Source organism: Sus scrofa, chromosome 10 (assembly GCF_054392235.1).
Source record: "Sus scrofa isolate SSC_HxYL_T2T_F1_AM1 chromosome 10, Sscrofa_HxYL_maternal_Yorkshire_Landrace_v2.0, whole genome shotgun sequence".
Classification (NCBI taxonomy): Eukaryota; Metazoa; Chordata; class Mammalia; order Artiodactyla; family Suidae; genus Sus; species Sus scrofa.
Genome location: NC_139392.1, coordinates 19,875,991 through 19,899,925, shown reverse-complemented (window position 1 = coordinate 19,899,925; position 23,935 = coordinate 19,875,991). Strand labels below are relative to the sequence as shown.

Below are 23,935 nucleotides of genomic sequence, written 5' to 3'. Positions count from 1 at the left end.
TCATTGCTATGAAACCACTTCAAATTTTTACTCCAGGGACTCTTACCATAGGCCTGAAAGGACAATTCTCTAAGCTCCATTGTAATCATGGCATTCAATTTCTCATCTCAGAACTAAGCACATGACCTAGTCTGGTACATAGATGCTTAAAAATAGTAGTTCTTTCCAAGGATTTTAAAAATTTTTCATAAATCATGAGATTGTTAGTACAAACTAGGAAGTGTACTAGAGCTTTCCTAAGATTAGTATTTACATGGTGTCTTTTTCCATCCTCTAATAACCTTTAGCCCATCTGTGTCTTTATATCTCCTTTATTGTTGACCAAATATATGTGGGTCTTGCTTTTCATTCATTGTGACAATGTACCTTTTAATTGAAGAACTTAGACTATTTACATTTAGTATATTATATTAGCAATTGGGTTGAATTTGTATCTGCTTTTTGTTTTTTTGGTTGTTCTTTGTGGGTTTTTTTTTTTCTTTCTTATTTCCTTGAGATTGGATATTTTAAATATTATCTCTGCTATTAGCTTATGAGCTGTACTTCTTGTTTCATGAATTTTGGTGATAGTTCTAGGATTTATGATATGTATCTTTAAATTTTCATGATCTACCTTAAAATAATATAGCATTTAGCCTTAGGTCCTTATAATAAAATGCTTGCATTTCCCTTGTCCAGTCATTTGTGTTATTATTTTCATATATTTCATATCTACATTACTATAAACCCCACAAAACACTGTTAATGTGTTAGCTTTAAACAGTCAATTTTCTTTTAAAAAAATTTAAAAATGACTAAGTCATTGGCTAGTTCTTTTCATGAGCATACTTAAGCAAGTATTCAAGGAACCATTACATTATAATTGTGCCCTGTCCCACTGAATCTCATAGCAGAATTTGTAGTATATGGATGCTTAATGAGAAAAAGAGACTGAGAAATGGCTGAAAAAGTGAAATTTGGGGGGGAGTTCCAGTTGTGGCTCAGCGGTAGCAAACCTGACTAGTATCCATGAGGGTGTGGGTTCAATCCCTGGCCTCACTCAGTGGATCCAGCATTGCTGTGAGCTGTAGTGTTGATCACAGATGCGGCTTGGATCCCTTGTTGCTGTGGCTGTGGCATAGGCCAGCAGCTGTATGTCCCTTTCAACCCCTTCGCTGGGAAATTCCATATGCTGTGGATGCGGCTCTAAAAAATTAAAAAAATAAAATGAAATTTTTTAAAGCATTTGAAATCCAGCTTTACTGGATGTCTGTCCTCTGATTCAACAAGTACCTATTGGATACCTACTTTCTGTCAGGTGGGGTTGGGCACTGAGGACTCAGAGGTAGAAAAGACAAAAATCCCTTCATGGAGCTACTGCAGGAAAGACAGGTAATGTACCGTGGCTTACAGTGTAAGTTCTGAGGAGAAAAAGTAAATCAGAAAAAGGAGCCAGGTAGTTTCAGGCATTTGGAGGAAGTAGATGGGGAACTATAATTTTAGATAAAGTGGCCGGGGAGGTTTCACTGAGAAGATGACATTTGAGTAATAACCTGAGGGAAATACAAGATGAATAAGGCCTAGACATATGCCATACGCTATTGAGCCGATAGATGACCATACTGTACTCTGACTTAAAGTGGCATATTTAACAAAAAAAAAATGGTGGAGTTTCTATCTTGGCGCAGCAGAGATGAATCCGACTAGGAACCATGAGCTTGTAGGTTCGATCCCTGGCCTCGACCAGTGGGTTAAGGATCCGGCATTGCCGCAAGCTGTGGTGTAGGTCGCAGACGCAGCTCGGATCTGGTGTGGCTGTGGCTGTGGTGTAAGCTGGTGGCTACAGCTCCAGTTAGACCCCTAGCCTGGGAGCCTCCTTATGCCGTGAGTGCAGCCCTAAAAAGCAAAAAAAAAAAAAACCCAAAAACCAAAAACAAAAGTGGTGGTGGGGGAGAAAAGACCTGAGGAGATATGAGAAGCAGCAAAATGGATATTACATGTCCTGAGGCTCACACTGGACCTTTCAATACAGTAAACAATAGTTTGCTGTAGTAAAACCTAACTATAATAATTTAAAAAAATAATAAGGCAGTGTTCATAAAACTTAATTACTGAAAGTGCACAGTTACCTTTAATTTTAAAAATTAGACTGACTCCCCAAGCTGGCATTTTGTTTGTTTGTGTGTTTTCAATGGCTGCTCTGTAGAAAATGGAAATGCTATTCAAAGTAACTTCAGACAAAGGCTGTTCTTTCAAAAATGGTAATTGTGGGGGCATGCCGGGGTGAAGCTTTATAAAAGTAATTATTCTGGTTCTACCAATAGCTTCTCGGAGCCTAGAAAAACCTAAGAAGATATTAGCTCTGTGGTAAGGTACTTGGCTCACCTGCTTTCCAACAGTTATTTGTGATTTGCCAGTTGCCTTGGTAACTTTGTTGAACATAGAAAATAAAACATACTAAAATGCACATTTTTTTTAATTCAAAAGAAACAGCCTACTCCAATATCTCAGTATTGTCTTAACTGATTTGCAAAATCTGAGTTTCATTGAAACCGCTCTTAAGAACTATTTTGGCCTTTCAAATGTAGATGAGAAATGCTCTTGGCTGGGCATCAAAATAGGAACATGATAATGAGCTAAACCCTATAGAATGTAATACCTATTTATAGGCCAAGGTTTAGAGTCCATGTCACAGAAAAATAAGTAAACATTTTAACATACCACGTAATATAGCAAAGTGCTGCATGAAGAGTATATACATACATATTTTACTTCTATAATCAGTGTTTACCTTATTATGTAGAGCCTTCTAGTGCCTGAAAAAGGTACTCTTAACCAAGGAGGTAGGAGACCTGTATACTGAAAACTATAAGACATGGCTGAAAGAAGTCGAAGAAGACACAGGTATATGGAAATGCTCATGAACTGAAGAATTAATATCATTAAAATATTCATACTACCCAAAGCAATCTTAGGATTCAGTGCATTCGGAATTCATGCAATTCCAATGGAATTTTCCACAGAAATTAGAACAAACAATTGTAGAATTTGTATGGAAATGCAAAGAACCCCCAATAGTCAAAGCAATCTTGAAAAAGCAAAATAAAGTTGCAGGCATTATGCTTCCTGATTTCAAATTATATCAGAAAGCTATAGTAATGAAAACAGTGTGGTACTAGCATGAAAACAGGCACATAGATCAATGATATGTAATAGGGGCTCTGAAATAAAACCACATATGTGGTCAATTACAACAAAGCAGCCAAGAATATACAGTGGGAAAAGGACAGTCTCTTCAATAAATGGTATTATTGGGAGAACTGGACAGCCAAAAAAATGAAACTGGACCACTATCTTAGTAACTCAAAATGAGATTAAAGACTTGAAGAACCAAGGAACTGAAACCATAAAACTCCTAGAAGAAAACATAGATAGTAAGCTCCTTAACACTGGTCTTGGCAGTGATTTTTTTTTTTTTTAATTTGACAATAACAGCGAAGGCAACAAAAGCAAAAATAAAAAAATAGGACTCCATCAGACTGAAAAGATTTTGTATAACAAGGGAAACCATCCACACAATAAAAAGGCAAGCTACAATAGAAGAAATAGTTGCAAATCATATATCTGATAAGGGGTTAATTCCAAAATGTATAAAGAACTCATATAATAGGGGGAAAAATCCCATTAATAAAAGGACATCACGGGAAAAAAATTCAGTTAACCAAAGGACAGAGGAACTGAATAGATATTTTTCCACAAAAGAAAGATACTGCAGATGACCCACAGATACAAGAAAAGTGCTCAACCTCAGTACTCATTAGGGAAGCACAAATCAAAACCACAGGGACATTTTACTTCGCACACAGAATGTCCAGCATCAAAAAGACAAGAGAGAGGCGTTCCTGGTGAGGCTCCGGGGTAATGAACCCTACTAGTGTCCATGAGGATGTGGGTTCGATCCCTGGCCTCACACAGTGGGTTGCATATCCGGCTTTGCAGTGGGCTGCTCAGATCCCATGTGACTGTGGCATAGGCTGGGAGCTGTAGCTCAGATGTGACCCCTAGCCTGGGAACCTCCATAGGCTGTGAGTGCGATCCAAAGAAAAAACGGGGGCAGGGGCAAAAGATAATAAGTGTTGAGGATGTGGAGAAAAGGGAACTCTCATGAACTGCTGGTAGGAATGTCCATTTGTGTAGCTGCAGGGAAACCGGTACAGAGATGGGGAGGGAAGGGGAGGAGAAGAGGGAGAGAGAAGAGAGGGTGCAGAAGCATATTCAGACAAGAGAAGTACATGCCTGGAGCCAAGGCCTTGGAGGATGAGGGTGTGATGGGGTGGGAGGGCAGTGAGGGGGCGGAGCCTCGTGTAAGGTCATAGGCCAGGTTGTGCAAGGAGGCCTTGTAAGACTTTTGTCTTTTAAGGACTAGAAAGACATTGGGTTTTAAAAATGAGAGTGGTGACCTCATATTTGTGTCTTAGAGAGAAGGCTTTGGCTACATTATAAAATAGGCATTAGAAAGTCCAAGAGTGGGCATAGGCCCACTCATGTTAGGAAGCTCCTGCTTTCATGAGAGATGATGGACGCTTGGGACCAGTGAAGGAGAGGGAGGTAATCAACATAAAATTCTGATTTCTGGAGTCCAGAACTTGACAAGGATATGGTAGTAAACTGAGCTTTGTAGAATTGTAGGGTAAGGTATTCCAAAGTTGCTCTCTTAAGGACTCATTTTTAAAATAGCAGAGATTGCAGTAAATATGAATGATCAGGCATGTTTTCATATTAATGTATTCAGTTGGCATTATAATCTTCACTCCTACCATTTTTTCCCCCATTTTTGGCTGCCTTGGGGCATATGGAGTTCCTGGGCCAGGGATCAGATCCAAGCCACAGTTGCAACCTAAGCCACAGCGTTGGCAATGCCAGATCCTTAACCTACTCACTGTGCTGGGCCAGGGATCAAACCTGCATCCAAAAAAGCAACAGTAATGGTGGGAGTGAATGGAGTTCCCGCTGTGGCGCAAAAGGGTCAGTGGCGTCTGGGGAGCGTTGGCTGCAGGTTTGATCCCTGGCCCAGCACAGTGAGTGGGTTAAGGATTTAGACACTTACATCGCAACACACAATGGGAGGAAAAAGTATGTATACATGTATGCGTAACTTGGTTCCCATGCTGTACAGTGGGGGGGAAAAATATATATATATATAATGTATCTGTCCAGTTTGTCATAAAGAAATTAAGTTGAAGGGATTTATAACTGCAGTAATTTAAAATGCAACATGTTTTGCTTTCCTATATTTTGTTTCAACAACTGTAATTTTGTTTTTTTCCCCTCAGTATTTGATTTTCATCAAGCAGCTGATGGTATTCAGGAACAACAGAGACAAGAACAAGCAGGAAAAAAGTATGTTTTTTGTATGTGTTCTGTGTGTGCACGTGTGCACAGTCTTTTGTGTTTAAATTCTCGGCCAGAAGCTTAAGAAAAATAAGTATTTATGGAAGTTCCTATTGTGGCTCAGTAGTAACAAGCCTGACTAGTATCCATGAGGATGTGAGTTCAATCCCTGGCCTCGCTTAGTGGGTTAAAGGATCCGGCGTTGCCGTGAGCTGTGGTGTAGATCACAGATGCGGCTCAGATCCCATGTTGCTGTGGCTATGGTGTAGGCTGGGAGCTGTAGCTCTGATTTGACCCCTAGCCTGGGAACTCCCATATGTTACAGGTGCAGCCCTAAAAAGCAAAAAAAAGAAAAAAAAAGAAAGGGAAAGAAAAATAAGTATTAGAATATCCTATTTAAACTTGAGAGAAAATAACATTGTGAAAATAAACTTACAGGAAATAGCATAAACAGAAAAGAATCATAGTAACTTCATCCTTTGTGTTGATCTGAACATGAGAACAGCATCTTTCTTGTCTAACTCAGAGCTTGTTTTGATTTATTTTTAAGTTTGGGTACCACGAAAAAGGGCATTGGTCCAGTTTATTCTTCCAAAGCTGCTCGGAGTGGACTCAGGATGTGCGATCTCGTTTCTGACTTTGATGGCTTCTCTGAGAGGTAACCACCTTGGGTTTCAAAATGGAAAGAATGTGTGGATTTTTTAGAATTTTTAAAGCCCAGGATGCAAATTGATAAAGTCAGTATTCTAGTTGAGTAGTGATGGTTGGCTTTTTTCTCTGTTTCATTTGAAATATTAAAGGTATTTTCTTATTACATGCCAGCTAGGCCTCAATGTCGGGTTAAATAATTTCATGAAAAGTAACATGATGTTGATATCATATCAGTACCCCCAAAAAAGACAAAGCCAAAATTGTATTTAAGGATTGTACCTTTGAATGGTTTACTGAGACACCGAGAGGGATGTGGCAGTGCTGTGGTGGGATCACCATGCCTTCGGGTCTTGATCCTTAGATTTTCAGGTCCAAAGACTCCGTTAAAGATGCCTAGGAAAGGAGTTCTCGTCGTGGCTCAGTGGTTAAGGATCTGGCGTCGCCGTGAGCTGTGGTGTAGGTCGCAGATGCGGCTCGGATCCTTCTTTTCTGTGGCTCTGGCGTAGGCTGGTGGCTATGGCTCCGATTAGACCCCTAGCCTGGGAACCTCCATATGCCGCAGGAGTGGCCTAAGAAATGGTAAAAAGACCAAAAAAAAAAAAAAAAAAGACTCCTAGAAAGAGGGAGTTCCCATTGTGGCTTAGCAGAAATGAACCCGACTAGGATCCATGAGGATGTAGCTTCCATCCCTGGACCCACTCAGTGGGTTAAAGGATCCAGTGTTACCATGTGCTGTGGTGTAGGTCTCAGACACCGCTCAGATCTGACATTGCTGTGGCTGTGGTGTAGGTCAACAGCTGTAGCTCTGATTGGACCCCTAGGCTGGGAAACTTCCATATGCCACAGGTACAGCCCTAAAGAGCAAAAAAAAAAAAAAAAAAAAAAATACTTTCTAGAAAGAATTAGGGTCTCAGGTACTGGTGAACTGTTGTGTATCTAAACTCACCCTGAAAAATAGAACTGTCATATGAACACTTAATCTCTGTGAGAGTCCTAATCATCATTAAAAACCCCACTATGCGATGATTCAGTTATGGGGAGTTAGTTGGTTGCATCTAATAACAGGTGTCATCAAAGAGCTCTCTCCGTTTTCGGTCAGCAGTCTGCCCTGCCGGGGCACCTCCGCTGAGAATATCAGAGGCAATTGCTAATGTCTGCCTCTGTCTCTTTTTAAAACCATCACGTAGGGTGGTCCCCTTTTTTGGTCTTGCACACAGTACACTATAGTTAGTTCCTATTTAAGTCTTGTGGTTGCAGATCTCATCATTTCCTACTCCTCCTGCCCCTCACACACCTCACCTTAATTATATTGTTGATAATCCTATTGGTTAAAAAAAAAAATAGCCTGAGTGCAGCTTTTGTTCATGTGACTGATCTCCTTTATCGGATTCTCTTTTTCAGCGGGTAATTTCAGTTTGGGATTGTTATTAAGGCCACTTATCGCCAGAAGCCCTTTGGATGGAGTATTAGTCAGACTATTTTAAAACCGAGCTAATATCTTGATTTATCTGTATTTCTTAGGTTCAAAGTTCTGGCTAACCAGTACAAATCTATATACCCCACCTTGGAAATAGACATTGAAGGTGAATTACAAAAACTCAAGGTAACGCTTTCTGATCTTTATCATTTCCTTTTCGTGTTTGCCCAGTTGGCCTCCAGAGCCTTCTTCACTCATTCCGTCTTTGTGTCAGGAACTGAAAATATAAGAAGGAAGAACATGTGCTCTTTAATTTCCTTTATGAAATTACATTGTGACCGAGAAGATCCATAAACTATTAAATAGTTCATAGTATACTAAGTGCCACACATATTTGCCTAAAGCCTTATAGGTGAGAACTGGTAAATTGAATTGTTTGGACTTTTTAAGTCTGAAGTATGATGGGCCTAAAGGGGTGTGGTATGTCTGAGTAACTTCACGTGATGTGGCTTAAACGAAATACTGAGTAGGGAGCAGGAGTAAAGTACCTGAAGATAAAGTTCGACAGGTAGGGACCAACTCACAGGCCTTAGGTTGGTCTTATATGCAGTGAGAGGGAGTTTAGCTGTTGAATAGTTTTGAGCCAAAAAAAATAAAACTAGATTCATTGTTACATAAAAAACACTCATAGTGGAGTTCCCATCCTGGCACAGCGGAAACGAATCCGGCTAGGAACCATGAGGTTGCGGGTTCGGTCCCTGGCCTTGCTCAGCGGGTCTAGGATCCGGCGTTGCTGTGAGCTGTGGTGTAGGTCGCAGACACGGCTTGGATCTGGCGTTGCTGTGGCTGTGGTGTAGGCTGGCCACTACAGCTCTGATTCAACCCCTAGCCTGGGAACCTCCGTATGCCACAGATGCAGCCCTAAAAAGTCAAAAAGACCAAAAAAACAAAAACCACTCATAGCAATTTGGAGGATAAATCAACAAAGGGGCAAGTAAGAAGCTAACCACCCATTTAGGACTGGTACCCATTTGACTCTTAAAAGCACTGTGCAGACCAAGGTCTGTCCACTCACTGAATTCCTCAAAAAAAAAGGGATGGAGTTTCCATTGTGGCGCAGTGGAAATGATTCTGCCTAGGAACCATGAGGTTGTGGGTTTGATCCCTGGCCTCCCACAGTGGGTTAAGGATCCGGCGTTGCTGTGAGCTGTGGTGTAGGTCACAGACGTGGCTCGGAACTGGCATTGCTGTGGCTGGGGCACAAGTCAGCTGCTGCAGCTCTGATTAGACCCCTAGCCTGGGAACCTCCATATGCACAGGTGTAGCCCTAAAAAAAAAAAAAAAAAGAAAGTGACCTCCAAGGAACATTATAAGCCTTAGGTATTTGGATTTCATTGTATTGATCGCTGCTTGGAATAGCCTGCCGTTGTGTTTTCATCTGTCATGCAACACGTATTTTACATTTATTACTAGCAACTTGGAAGTATTTACGTCCTAAAGCACAGGTATATCTTTTCAGTTCTATTTTATATATATGTTCCGTGTGAATGTAAAGTAAATGAATAATAATGACCTGAATCAGGCAAGAAGATTCTTGGTAGATGATAAGCACTAGTTCCCTCTCCCCATCCTTGGTTTCACTTACCCGTGGTCAACGGTGAAACAACTCCTAAGTTTTGAATCTGAGATTTTCTCAGTAATGTGATGAAATCTCTTATGGTCCTGCTCCATCCCCCCCAAGGTATCAGTCATCCCTTTGTCCAGTGTCACCTGCCCATCCTCAGATTAACTGTTGTGGCGTCACAGAGCTTGTGTTCCAGCGACCCTTGCTTCGCTTCGTAACGGCCCCAAAGCACAAGCGTAGCGATGCTGGCAATTGGCTACACCAAAGAGAAGCCGTGAAGTGCTTCCTTTAAGTGACAGGGTAAACGTTCTCGACCTCATCAGGAAAGAGAAAAAAAATCCTATGCTTGAGGTCGCGCTAAGGCCTATGGTACAAATGACTCTTCTATCCGTGAAATCATGAAGAACAGAAAAGAAATTTGTGCTGGTTTTGCTGTTGCACCTCAAATTGCAGAAGTGTGACAACGGTACATGATAAGAACTTAAGCAGAAAAGGCAGTAAATTTGTACAGTAAGATATTTTGATGGAGGGAGCGATAGAGACCACATGTACATAATTTTATCACAGTGTATTGTCATAATTGTTCTGTTTTATTATTGGTTATTATTGATAATCTCTTACTGCACCTCATTTATAAATTCAACATTATTATAAGTATGTATGTATAGGAAAAAACCCAGAGTAGATGTAGTTTAGTCTTGTCTGTGGTTTCAGGCATCCACTCGGGCTCTTGAAACACATCCTGTAGGATAAGGGAAGGCAACACTGTATGTTGAACCAGGTCTTTGAGGAACGAGACACATGGTCATTTCAGGCATTAAAAAAGGAACTAAAATAGGAATGCGCATAATATTGGAAACTAGAGCCAAGGGGTTTTTTTTTTTTTTTTTTCTTTTTAGGGCCACACCCATGGCATATGAAGGTTCCCAGGCTAGGGGTCGAATCAGAGCTGCAGCTGCTGGCCTACACCACAGCCACAGCAACGCGGGATCCAAGCCGTGTCTTCGACCTACACCACAGCTCATGGCAACGCCAGATCCTTAACCCAATGAGCGAGGCCAAGGATTGAACCCACATCCTCATGGATCCTAGTCAGGATCGTTGACTGCTGAACCGTGAAGGGAATTCCAGGGGGATTATTCTTTCATCAGCGGGTGTAACATACTCTGGTGAGTTCACGAGTCTGTCTTCGAATTTCTCTACTAGTTTGGCTAAATTCTTTTTTTTTTTTTTTTTTTTTTTTTTGTCTTTTCTAGGATCGCTCCCACCGCATATGGAGGTTCCCAGGCTAGGGGTCTAATCGGAGCTGTAGCCACCGGCCTACACCACAGCCACTGCAACATGGGATCCGAGCCGCGTCTGCGACCTACACCACAGCTCACAGCAACGCCAGATCCTTAACCCACTGAGCAAGGCCAGGGGTCGAACCCGCAACCTCATGGTTCCTAGTCAGATTCGTTAACCACTGTGCCATGACAGGAACTCCCTAGTTTGACTAAGTGTTTAAACATGGTTGAAACTAGGTTTTATTGCAGTAAAATAAAAACTATAGGCCTTGAGGAAACTCTTGTTTACTTTATATTTTTAATTGAATATTGAAAATTTAGCTGTATTAATATTTTAAACATGTTTTGAGAAAGTTTTATCATGTTGATGTGTATAATAGTATTTGATATTACCTACTAGTAGTACTGTTAAGATATTGTATTGTCATGGAAGAAATGGCAAAAAGAGTAGAAGAACATTAGTAATTATTAATATTCGCGTGTTTGACAGGGTCACTTGCGGCCCTCACCATATTTTGAGAAAAACCCCCTGATGCATTTTATAGTTATGGGCCATAAATTGCTGCTTTTTAAATAGCTCACAGACTATAAAAGCACAATGTTAGTTCTTTTTATTTTCCTGAAAGCTGGTTTATGAAGGGTGAGTGCTGGGCTCTTTGGGAGATTGTCTTCATCATTTGCAGTGAGGTTAACATAGAACCTTTGAAATTCATTGTATCTCTACTTTTCTTGAAATAGCGTCTCTTTTCTGGTTCCGGACAATTAGCACGAGAGACCAAAGCCAATCCAGACCAAAGTCTCACCATAGTGTGAGCACAGGCACCAGCTGCTTTCTCCTCTGCGTTTGTCAGTTTTCACTGTCAAAGTCAGGCAGTTTTCACTCATATTGGTCACGCTGTAAGTTTACTATTATATTGGTATACACTGAGCTTGGTTTTTGTCTTTGGATGTAGGGCTATATGGAAAGGATTAAGCCAATGGTGAGAGATGGAGTTTATTTCCTATATGAGGCTTTACATGGGCCACCAAAGAAAATCTTGGTAGAAGGAGCAAATGCAGCCCTACTAGATATTGATTTTGGTAAGTGAGATGTGACTTATGGAGCTTAACTTCGCCCTCAATTGCCTAAGACATAAATAATTAATGTTATAGCATTAAGGGATTTTAAAATAAGGATTTTATCGTGTATATTGAGGCATGATGGAAGTTTGTCATTTTACACTAACCTTTTTTTTTTTTTTAAAGTGGAAAACACAATACCTGTGATAAGTTCTGTGATTCATCAGAAAAATGAAATCACTGTTTGTGTCCATGAGCTTGGGTTCTATAAACTGAAGTTTTGTCTGGTTTATGGTTCAATTCCAGACCTCGTTTCCTTGGGACTGTAATGACTACCTGAGTCCCATGAAAGGACCTTTAATTCAGCCTTTTCCTCAGTATCAAGAACTAATTAACGTACACTGTTATTTAACATGAGCATTCTAAGATCTATAGAAATCTGTTTAATTAACTCCCTGGACACGAGATTCTTTTTTTTTTTTTTTTTTTTTTTTTCTTTCGTCTTTTTAGGGCCGCACCTATGGCCTACAGAGGTTCCCAGGCTAGGGGTTGAACCAGAACTACAGCTACTGGCCTACGCCACAGCCACAGCAACGCCAGATCCGAGCCGCATCTGTGGCCTACACCACAGCTCACGGCAACGCCAGATCCTTCACCCACTGAGCAAGGCCAGGGATTGAACCCGAGTCCTCATGGATGCCAGTCAGATTCATTTCTGCTGTGCCACGACGGGAACTCCTGGAGGTGAGATTCTGAGTGGATGGACAGTATTCCCTCCATCTTCAAAAAGTTTGTGCTTATTGTCTTCAAACTACTGCCCATTAATTTGTTGACCTTTCTATCTAAGCCTGATCTCTCAGGATAAGTCTGATTGTTCTCAGCTTTTACTGCCAGTTTCTTTGGCTTTTGACACCAAGTAAACCAGCTAAAGACAGTGTGTTTCTCTCTAGTAGATATGGGGGTTTTTTGGATTCCATGCTATGCTTATCCAGACTGGAGGAAAGCGGTGTCTCCTTAGCATAGTGAGCTGTGTGAAGCGGAGTGTGGGGCGAGGCTTGGGAGAAGCACACCACGCTTCACTGACCCTTGTCATGTCCAGGATTATTCCCTGAATAGAGATCACAAGGTCAGGAAAAGCTGAATACCACAACATTCTTAGCATTCTGTTGTCACTTGCTGCTGCAACTTAAATATTTCCATCAAGGAAGTCAGATCTATGTTAAAGTCACAGAAGAGTGTTCAAAGATATGGATTGTACGTCTACATAATAGAGGAACCCCAGAGTTTGGGCCTTAAATGATTCAGCAGTCCATTCAGCGAGTACATACCCAGCATTGCGTTTCTGGCTCTAACCACTTAGGTTGTTGTCTCTGTACAGACAAAAAGAGTCAGGAATAAAGCCTGGAGGCTCTGAAAGGGCGGTTAGCTGTCAGGTTCCAGTCTGTTAAATACCTCGCATATCCTCGAATGTAGAGTTTTCACAGTAACTCTGTTTAAAAGTCGTGTTTACTCTTGGTGTGTCTTTTACTGTTTGGTTCTGTTTTTAGGAACTTATCCTTTTGTAACGTCTTCAAACTGTACAGTCGGAGGTGTTTGCACTGGCTTGGGCATGCCCCCTCAGAATGTTGGAGAAGTGTATGGAGTTGTGAAAGCTTACACAACCAGAGTCGGTATTGGTGCCTTTCCTACAGAGCAAGACAATGTAAGCCTGTTTCTCAGTAAATCTCGTTTGAAAGTTTCAAAATAAAAACTCATGCTTTTTTCTTTTTTCCCCCTCTTAATGAATTATTATCTTCCAGGCATATCACTTACTGTGCAAGAGTGATCAGAGTAGCATGAAAACAAAAGAAAACGCCTTTGTTTTAGGGGCAGCAGATGGGCAACGAAAGGGGTCCTTGTCCTTGTAACTGCAGGGCTAACTGGAGGTGGGTTTGTGAAGAGGATTAAGATGATGGAGGAGAAAGAAATTAAAAATAACAGCTACCTTGCACCAAGAGCAGATTAGGAGCCAAGGTTGAGGAAAGTGATCTCCAGATATTGTCTAATCACAGCCAGCGCTTACATGGTGGTGACCTCGGGCCAGGCGCTGTGTGTGGCTGTCAGCTTAGAGGTTTTTTGGAACCTCCCAACCACTCTGGGAGCTGGGGGCTGCCACCATCCCCATTCTACACAGGAAGAAACGGAGGCTAGAGAGCCGAGGTCACTTGCCCATGGCCACACAGATAGACAGGGCTGGGATGCAGAGCCGACAGGGCAACATTTTAATGGTAATGATGTCGGAGTACCTGGGGTGACGAAGTGATGCGTTTAATCAGAAAGGTGTAAATTAAGAAACAGATCGGTCATGGGTGGGAAAATTAAGTCCTAGGGGTGCTGTAGCTTAGAACTCGGAACATTGTTTTCAACCTTAATTCTCCTCAAAAGGACATTGTGATAACAGCTACTCTTATTAGATAAGAGTTTGCCTTACGGTTTTTCAGGAAAACCATCAAACTACAGTTGTTCTTTGAACAAATTGGCTTCACCTGTCTGTTTTAATAAATACTGTTTAACCACTCAGTTCTTTTTTTTTTTTTTTTTTTTGCCTTTTCTAGGGTCACTCCCATGGCATATGGAGGTTCCCAGGCTAGGGGTCTAATTGGAGCTACAGCTGCCAGCCTATACCAGAGCCACAGCAATGCGGGATCCGAGCCGCATCTACGACCTACACCAACGCTGGATCCTTAACCCAGTGAGCAAGGCCAGGGATCGAACCCCCAACCTCATGGTTCCTAGTCGGATTCATTAACCACTGAGCCACGACGGGAACTCCCACCACTCAGTTCTTCATACACAGCATTTATTTTTTTAAGTGTTAATCTGAAGTTTAAGATGTTGAATAGATGACATAAAAATGTTAGTTTTAAAATAGTGGTAAAAAATGAAAGCAAAAGTTTATCTATTTTGCATAAACTCTTATCATCTCTAAGGAATTTTATCTTCAACTTAGTTATTTTCTGAGAGATATTTATCTCTAAGAAACTTTGACTTGTTATGTGATCTTAAGTTTAATTCTATTAGATTTAGAGCATGAGTATTCTAATCCTGAAATTTTATTTTCTGTTCCTTAGGAAATTGGAGAATTATTACAAACAAGGGGCCGAGAATTTGGTGTAACTACTGGGAGGAAAAGAAGGTGTGGCTGGCTGGACCTTGTTTTGCTCAAATACGCTCATATGATTAATGGATTTACCGCGTGAGTACTCTCAGAAACATTTATTTCACAAATGACAGTTCGTAACCACAGGTTAAATTTTGTGGAGGGCAAACTTGAGGTAGTGCCCTCCTAGAAAAATTTCACTCTTTTTATTTTTGCTTTTTAGGGCCACACCTGCGGCACATGGAGGTTCCCAGGCCAGGGGTTGAATTTGAGCTATAGCTACTGGCCTACGCCACAGCCATAGCAATGTGAGATCCAAGCCAGTGTCTCTGACCTACACCTCAGCTCACGGCAGCACCAGATCCTTAACCCACTGAGGGAGGCCAGGGATCAAACCTGCAACCGCATGGATACTAGTCAGATTGGTGTCCACTGTGCCACAAAGGGAACTCTGAAAAATTTCACTCTTTAGCCTCCAAATGAAATTGCAGTTCAAGGTAGAACTGGATCAAGCTAGAGGGGAAGGGGGACAGGAGGAGAGAGGGACCCCGGGTTATCATCCTGGACCTTGGAGGTTGGGGAAAAGAATCGTGATATTCTTATGCATACGAGTACGGAGAGAAGTGAGGGGGCAAGGTAGGCAGGTAGATGGAGTAACGCAGAGTATAAATATATACATATATACACACTGAGGGGAGGCAGTACAACAGCATTTAGTGATTGACCTCTGACCTCTGGATTCAAATCCCAGATCCATGCGTTATGCTGTATGACTGTGGGCAGTTTAATCTTGAAAATCTAGACAGTAGTATTACCTGCTTTAAAGGGTATTTTGAAAACTGATAGAGAGCATAGAGCCCACTGTTGAGTCACTAAACATGCTCAGTAAAAATTGTTATCAACACATATACGTAAGTAAATGTAAAAATGTCTTCATGTTTGTATTCATTAGGCTTAACTTCTAGCAAATAACAGAGTAAAGGATTTAAAAAAAAAAAATCTGTGGTTAGCGAATCTGACTGGGAACCATGAGGTTTTGGGTTCGATCCCTGGCCTTGCTCAGTGGGTTAAGGATCCGGCGTTGCTGTGGCTGTGGCTTAGGCCAGCGGCTACAGCTCTGATTAGACCCCTAGCCTGGGAACCTCCATATGCCACGGGAGCAGCCCAAGAAATGGCAAAAAGACAAAAAAAAAAAAAAATCTGTGGACAAGAATCTCAAACCCAGTGTTTTGACTGGTGTAGAGAGGTTTCTCCATAAAACTCTGTTTTCTAGTCCGTTTAGCAGACAATTTTAATGTATCGTGGAGGGCGTCCTTGACGTGGTTTCCTCACTCTCCTTTGACAGTTTCTGGGGGACGTGATGGTGAGGAGAGTGGAGAAACAAGGGGCGATAGCATATGTGTAAACGAACATATGTCTTGTCCCCCACGTGGAGTGGTCTGTTTTGCTGTGTCCCACAGCCACAAAATGCATCCTTTATTCCAGGCAGCCCTCCTACAAGTATGTGTTGATGGATCCTGAGAAACTAAGCAGGAGGATATGGGTCTATCAGTCAGTGAAAATCTGTTATAGTTATTAGGCAAGTAACCCAGGAGGGGATCAGTTAAGTCATTTTTTTAATTATCAGGAAAATACATCAGTATATTGTCCTATAGTGTTTTAATGTGTGGCATGCTTCCAAATGTAATCCCCGCCAGTTTTCAGAATTTGGAACTTTGAGCTTTGTATGAATTTGCCTTTGCTCCCACATCAAGTTACTAGTTAAGGCCTTTAAGAATTTGCTGTTTTAACACTGCTTTTTCTTCCAAAATTAGGTTGGCACTTACCAAATTGGATATTCTGGACATGTTTACCGAAATCAAAGTTGGAGTTGCATACAAGTTAGATGGTGAAATTATACCTCATTTCCCAGGTACTTTCTTTTTTTTCTTTTTGTCTCTTTTATCCTCCCGGCAGCATATGGAGCTCCCCGGCCAGGGATGAGATCTGAGCCGTAGTTGTAACCTAAGCTGCTGCCGCCATGGAAACACCAGAACCTTAACCCACTGTGCTGGGCTGGGGATCGAACCTGCATCCCAGTGCTCCCAGGATGCCACCTATCCTGTTGTGCCACAGTGGGAACTCCCCCAGGTACTCTCTTTTAGGCTATGTATAGAGAATATTAAGTGAATGTATTAGAACAATTCATAAAGCTTGTCCATAAAATTTATGATATATAGCTACAGACTTGATTGGATAGGATATTCCTTTGTGACTAGTTCAAGTCCATTCACTTTCATAGCTGCTATGCATTTGGGTGCTGGGTTGCAGTAAGCTTGTGCTCAAACTCAAAATAGGAAAGAAGAAACATGGTCCCACTGAGCCCAGTTATGCCGCTCCCAAATCTCAGCATCCTTATTGTCAGCCGGCTGACCAAGACCGCATCTCGTTTATTTATTTATGTATTATTTATTATACTATCATCTTATTTGTTTATTTACTTATTTGCCTGCTCCCATGGAGAAGTTCTTGGGCCAGGGATCTAACCTGCACCACAGCAGCGATTCAAGCCACGGTGGTGACCACACCGGGTCCCTAACCCGCTGTGCCCTAGGAAGGACTCCCAAGATCCTCTTTTAGAGCCTTCTTTCTCCCGACACTCCTGGTACCAGCAGTCTTCCTTTGGGTTTCCTGGGAAGCTGACCCTGCTGTAGAGATGTCCGCTGTGTAGTTTGTTTGTACGTGTGCTGAGCAACAATATCTATAAGGGACATTGACGAGCAAAGCAGGGTCAGGCAGAGCAGGGAGCGGAACTGCAAAGCGGTTCCATGAAAGGCCCTGAACTGATCCCATGGGGAGCTCTGGGGCTAGAATGGCCCTACAGAGTTATCTCAGATGAAGGTGAGTAGTCAGGTCCTTTCTGTCCATCCCCGCGTCGACAGGGCATGGGGACGTGGGCTGCTCAGGGAGACCGCTCCCTTCCGTGGAGAGCAGCTCCTGGCGAGGTTCTGAACCGAGTTCCCGGCAGGCAGTACTCCCACAGCTGGGGAGTGAGCGTCTGACTCCTGAAGAGGCAAATCTGGACAGTGCACCATAGCGGCCCCCTTCCTGTCTCCAGGCAAAAACCCTTTTTGCTCTAGTACACGTTCAGTTTCTATCGGGGAACACTGAGACACTGGGAGGGGAGCTAGTGAAGACAGTCTCCAGCGGAGCCTTTGTAAACAGTCACAGAAACACCGGAGGGTTTCCCAGGTGAAGGCAAATACACACATCTCCTTGCTGCCCTTATACAGATCCCCAGCCCCTAATCCATAGTGCAGAAATCTAAAAAGTTCTCAACATTGGAAGCTCGAAGTTTGGCAACCAAACTCACTTGACAGCAAAACCTGGTTCGAACTGATGTTAGTGGAACTACTAATCTACCCACTTAGAGTAAGTAATCCTGTTGTAGAAATCTGTTTGATTATAAAATACGAGCTGGTGTGCACTGTTTTACCTTCCTAAACACTGAAAAATTCTAAACTCCCCACGTATCTGGCTCCCAAGTATGAGACTGCGAACCTACAAAAGAGCAATAGGTTGTTTGACAGTGGGCAGTGCACACCGTGGGCAGCTGGACTTGTTCTTTAACTTTCAGCAAACCAGGAAGTCTTAAATAAAGTCGAAGTTCAATATAAGACTCTCCCAGGATGGAACACAGACATATCAAACGCAAGGACATTTAAAGAACTACCTGTTAACGCACAAAATTATGTGCGATTTATTGAAGATGAGCTTCAGATACCAGGTAAATATAAATGCTTTCTGAACAGCTATCTTTTTCTGCTTTTGACTTGACTACTTTTGAAACATGATAAAAACCAGATTATTCCTTTGTAGCATGCTTGTGCTTTGCACAAATGCCCAGGAAAGTATAAAATAATTTTATCCCTTAGCGTAAATATACTCTTTCTTTAATCCTTCATATGCCTGAATACAGTATATTACCTCTTGCCCTTTTTGACCCTGTTTTAATTCTCTGTTAGTCTCTTTTTTTACTCTATGACAGTCATTCTCATCCTCTCTCCCTCTTAGTTGACAAATCCTTTGTGTCTTTACCGCCATGAAAAATGGTTTCTGGTTTTGGTTTTTTTTGTTTTTTTGTTTTTTTTTCATTTGGAGTTAAATTACCCTTGGGAGTTGGGAGCATTTCTTGACTAGATATTAGGAAAACAATAGGTACAGGAAATAGGAAAACCAATTTGAAAAAATATAAGAGTAAAGAACAAAACATACATTAAAAAAAAAAAAATGTAAGCTGGCCAAGGAATTAGTCATAACCTACGTATGGCTATGACTAGTTACGTGAAATCTTTCTTTGAAAACATTGCTTTTTTCCCTTTTTTTTGCATCATTGGCGACTTCAGAGACAAAAAGTGAAGTGGGTGGAATGTAGCCTCATGTGAAATCTATTTGGCCCCAAATCCGATCTTGTATTGTTCATTTATATTCGCGGCTCATCTCCAAACATGAATCTAGTTTTCCATATTGCTAGCTTGGTTTCCTAGCTCGGTAGCAAATTTGGTGAGCATGATTGCGCACTGCACTTTAGTCCATGTCTTTTGAGTCATAAACAGTGAATTGAAATGCCGTAAAGGTTTACCCTTGAGGTGCAGATGAGCAAAGCTGGTACAGTAGCCTAGTCCTAAGGCTGTGCAAGTTAAAACCGTATTCTCCCCCATATTTCCTTTTTTTTTTTGAGATGTGAAAGTTCCAGTGACTCATCAGTGTCCTCTTAGTATTGTCCATTTATCAAAGATGCTTATCTTTTCTAGTTATTAGGAACTTGGTCAAAGGTTCTTTAGGTCCCTGCTGGTTTGGGCCAATGTTTTACTCTGCTAATCATTAGGAATTGAACAGTTTTAAATATTGTGCAATTAAAAACAGGAAATGGCACGATAAAACTACCTGTGCTGGATGTTGATGGCGTGTTCTGTTTAGAAATTGGCATAATCTGTTAAAAGAGCAAAAAAAGATAGCAAAGGCACAGGGAGAAGTGAAATGGTGGCGCTGAGAAGGTACGGGATCTATTCATCTCAAAGACTGAACATTATACGTGAATTAATACTATTCTTATACTTTTTTTCCCTCTTTCAGTTAAATGGATTGGTGTGGGTAAATCCAGAGAGTCTATGATTCAGCTCTTTTAAGGATTACCAGTGACGCAAGAAACACTCCTTGGGGGGGAGGACTTTCTTAAATATTTCACTTATGATCTACAAATTCCAAGAATAAAGACATTGAAGCGAGTTTTAAGCCCTGCAGTTGTTTCCAGTCTTTTCAGAGGGCTGGCGGGTGTGGAGCTTAACTCTGGCATTTTCCAGCGTCAGTGTCCTTAGCTGGCACAATTGCCGAATCATTTGTTGCTCCTGCTGCTCATGGTGCCACGTTTTCTTTTAATGTTTAGTAATAGTGTAATCAATGTTGTTTGACATCTAAAATAGAACTACTCTCAATGTGGTTTTTCTTCATTATTGTCATTGTGTTCATAGATTTTTACCTCTATTAAATGGCAAGAACAATTAATGCAGTTTTGCACAAATATTTTTACATGCTGATCATTCAGTTCTGTCATTGTAATCTTTGTTGTTAGAAAAAAATGATAAGAGGAGTTCTGTAAACTTTTGTAATGCTATAAATTCTGTTTAAATTGTGAACTGTTTATTTTCTGCTGAGACCATTGCAAATTTGAGCTTTGGTGGTGGGGAGGGGGTTATAGTCATGGGTCCTTTACTTTGTACAGAACACAAAATTTATTTCTCTCTGTAAATTATTTAACACGTGGAACATTTTAGTTAAATGTTCAAAGAGAAAAAGTGTTCCCTAAGACTACAATCTTAATGTTAAAAAAAAAAGTCATTAAAAGATCTGTTGTAATATTTGATGGATATTTTCCTTTAGTTTCAGACATCAATTCTGAAATGTATAGCTTTCCTTTTTTATCTTACCATTATTTCTAAGCCGAGTGGATTAATTTTTCAACACTGTGCCTGGCAACATGCCTACAGAGTCATCTGTAAGATCCAAATGAACCCAAATTGTTGGTCATAATTTTGATCATGCCTTTTTTTCTTTCTTGGGGGGAAAAAAAAAAAAGAGGTGTTATTTTGACAGTTTGGCTAAATGTATTGTGTTATAGGTTATCCTTCAATGAACTATTTTAAATGTTTAAATTAGGTGCCCCTTAAATTTATTTTATTATACCATCAATAGCTGATTAAAAAGAACCAACTATTTCTAGTATGTTTTGTGTATTGCGTTTTTGTTCTAATAAGAGAAGTAATAGTGATACTACTGTTTTACTGTATATAAGCAAGAGTTTTATACTTGTGGTCTGTGGGGATAAGGTGAGATTAGAAACAGACTTTGAGTTCTCATGGTGGCTCAGTGAGTCAAGAACCCCACATAGTGTCCCTGAGGATGCGAGTTTGATCCCCGGCCTCACTCAGTGGGTTAAGCATCCAGCGTTGCCACAGGCTGCAGCGTAGGTCACAGGTGCTGCTCAGATCCCCTGTTGCTGTGGCTGTGGTTTAGGCTGGCAGCTGCTGCTCCAATTTGACCCCCAGCCTGCTAACTTCCATATGCCGAGGGTGTGGCCATAAAAAGAACAACAAAAGAAAGAAAAACAGAGCCTTTGAAAGGATCTAAATGTCTTTTCATCTTCACTAGATGTATTTTTTATTAATAATTAGGTTTTTTTTTTTAATTCTAAAACAGGAGTAGCCTTTGGATTCAATAAAAAGGATCGATTCTTTTAGACGATCCTATGAGCCCACACTACTGATCAATATGACCTTATGTGAAAAAAACACTTATATTTAATATATAATAAAAAATTTTTATTTATTCTAATGGAAATTGAACAAGGTTTATTCTCCTTACTCCTTCATCTTCCTACTAGGACTTCAAATTAGATTAGCTACCCAGAGCTAAAGCTCAATTAGAAGCAAGCATTTTAAAGGCTGCATCCTTTTTTTTTTTTTTTTTTTTTTTTGTCTTTTTAGGCCCACTCCTTGGGCATATGGAGGTTCCCAGGCTAGGGGTTGAATCGGAGCTACAGCTACAGAGGTTATGGATTGAACCTGCTTCCTCATGGATACTAGTCAGATTCGCTTCCCCTGCACCACAACGGGAACTCCCGTGTCTTTTGATTATAGCCATTCTAGTAGATACGAAGTGTTGTCTTGTTTTAAATTGCATTTTCCTCATGTGATTAATAATGTTCCAACATCTTTTCATGACCATTACTTATTTCGGATACAGGTTATCAGAAATACAAATTGGAAATATTTTTTCCTAGTCTGTCACTTGTCATTCCATTTTCTCAGTGGTGTTTTTTTTTTGAAATATAGTATTTTCAAATTTTGATCAAGTCCAATTTTTCAGTTTTTTCTTTTATAGATTCTGTTTTTAGTATCATGTTTAAGAAATACTTGCCTAACTTATGGTCGTGAAAAATTTCCCCTTTGTTTTATTCTAAATTTTTTATAGTTTTAATTCTCACATTTAGGTTCATGATCCATTTTGACTTAGTTTTTGTGTATAGTATGAGATGTGCTAAATGAATCTTCTTGTATGTGGATATTCAATTGTCCTGGCACGATTTATTCTTTTTTTTTTTCCCCTTTTCTGTGGTCACACTCGTGGCACGTGGGCTGAATTGGAGCTGCATCTGCAGCTGACACCAAAGCCACAGCAACCCCAGATCCAAGCCGCATCTGCAACCTACACTGCAGCTTGTGGCAATGCTGGATCCTTAGCCCACTGAGTGAGGCCTGGGATGGAACCAGCATCCTCACAGAGACATCATTGTGTCCTCAACCTGCTGAGTCACAGTGGGAACTCTCCATTGGTTAAAAAGACTATCCCTTCTCTGTTGAATAGCTTTGGCGACTCTATTTTAATACTCTTTTGATACTGTAGCTTTATGGTGTATTTGAAATTGGGAAGTTTAAGTCCTCTAACTTTGTTCTTTGGCAAGATTATTTGTCTATTCCTAGTCTTTTGCATTCCACATAAATGTTAGGATGAGGAGTGATGTCAACAAAATGGCAGAACACACAGCTCCACACCTTCACAGAAACAAAAAAAGAGGAGGAACTCTTGGAACCAACTTTTTCAGAACTTGGAAAGCATGGGTGATGCCACCAAGCAAACACTGAATCAAGAAAAAGACAAATTCAACAGGAAAACTTCGCAGTGTTTCGACTTGCCTTTGTCCCATTTCCTCCCCAGCTTAGTGCCCGTCTTGAAGACAGCAACTGTGTTCCCTGTATAGGATCCTGATCCTCGGTTCTGGAGAGAAGCAGCAGAGCAGACCTTATCTGCACCTTATTAGGTGTTTCTCCTGTCCGGGGGAACTCCCTGGTGGCCTAGTGGTTGAGGATTCAGCATTGTTACCGCTGTGGCTCAGGTGCGATCCCTGGCCCAGCAACTTCCGCATGCCACAGGTGGGGCCAAAACAAAAAAGAAAAACAAACAAAAACCTGTCTGGGGATGAAGGAAGTGCAGGGGAGAATTTCCTTGAGAAATCAGCTCATTCAAAAGTGCTTGTGTATTCCGGGAAATATAGAAAGCCACATGCATGCCCAGGACAAAAGATGTGCTCAGAAAAGACCTGTGGAGTTCCTGTCGTGGCTCAGTGAAAAGGAATCTGACTAGGAACCATGAGGTTGCAGGTTCGATCCCTGGCCTCACTCAATGGGTTAAGGATCCAGCGTTGGTGAAGGTCGCAGACGTGGCTCGGATCCAGCCTTGTTGTGGCTGTGGTGTGGGCCAGCAGCTGTAGCTCCGATTTGACCCCTAGCCTGGGAACCTCCATATGCCATGGATGTGACCCTAAAAAAAAAAAAAAAAAAAAAAAAAAGCTACCTCAAACGAAAAACCTTATTTTTCATCAGAAAACATGAAGGGCAGAAGGTAGTGAGATCAGACAAGAAAAAGAATAAGTCATCCAAATCGGAAGAGAAGAAGTAAAACTGTCACTATTTTTAGATGACAGTAATGCTATAGAAGACCCTAAAATTTCTAACAAAAAACTATTAAAACTGCTAAATAAAATCAGTAAAGTTACAGGGTATAATATTAATATATAGAAATCTGCTTCTCTATACTAATAATGAACTATCAGAAAGGAAGAAGATGATTCTAGTCAAAATTACAGAAATAATAAGATACTTAGAAATAAACTTCACAAAGAAGGTGAAAGGCCTATACTCCGAAATCTACAAAATATTGATGAAGGCGATTGGAAATGATACAAAGAAATGGAAAGATACCCTGAGTTCGTGGATTGGAAGAACTAATATTGTTAAAATTTCTATATTACCCAAACCAGTCTGCAGATTTAATGCAATCCCTGTCAAAATACG

The 23,935-nt window shown here is 40.9% G+C and overlaps 1 protein-coding gene and 1 long non-coding RNA gene across 4 annotated transcripts in view; one reads left to right on the top strand and one right to left on the bottom strand.

The window, feature by feature from the left end:
* Positions 1 to 20,807, top strand: part of ADSS2 (adenylosuccinate synthase 2) — a 39,127-nt gene extending 18,320 nt beyond the window's left edge. The window contains exons 5-13 of one of the 3 annotated variants that reach the window (XR_014817017.1): positions 5,313 to 5,379; positions 5,921 to 6,028; positions 7,543 to 8,145; positions 10,512 to 11,428; positions 12,955 to 13,109; positions 14,518 to 14,642; positions 16,361 to 16,458; positions 18,163 to 18,312; positions 19,662 to 20,807. Coding sequence is in view for 1 of the 3 variants with exons in the window: in NM_001097508.1 (NP_001090977.1) it covers positions 5,313 to 5,379; positions 5,921 to 6,028; positions 7,543 to 7,624; positions 11,302 to 11,428; positions 12,955 to 13,109; positions 14,518 to 14,642; positions 16,361 to 16,458; positions 18,163 to 18,312; positions 19,662 to 19,714 (965 nt within the window). In the remaining 2 variants the exon portion in view is untranslated. 3 annotated transcript variants of the gene reach the window in all.
* LOC146398846 (uncharacterized) lies at positions 18,823 to 23,049 on the bottom strand. The gene is made up of 2 exons (XR_014817488.1): positions 22,330 to 23,049; positions 18,823 to 20,978 (listed from the first exon to the last, which is right to left on the bottom strand). It is a non-coding gene; the product is annotated as an uncharacterized LOC146398846 (long non-coding RNA).
* Positions 23,050 to 23,935: the final 886 nt, after the last annotated feature.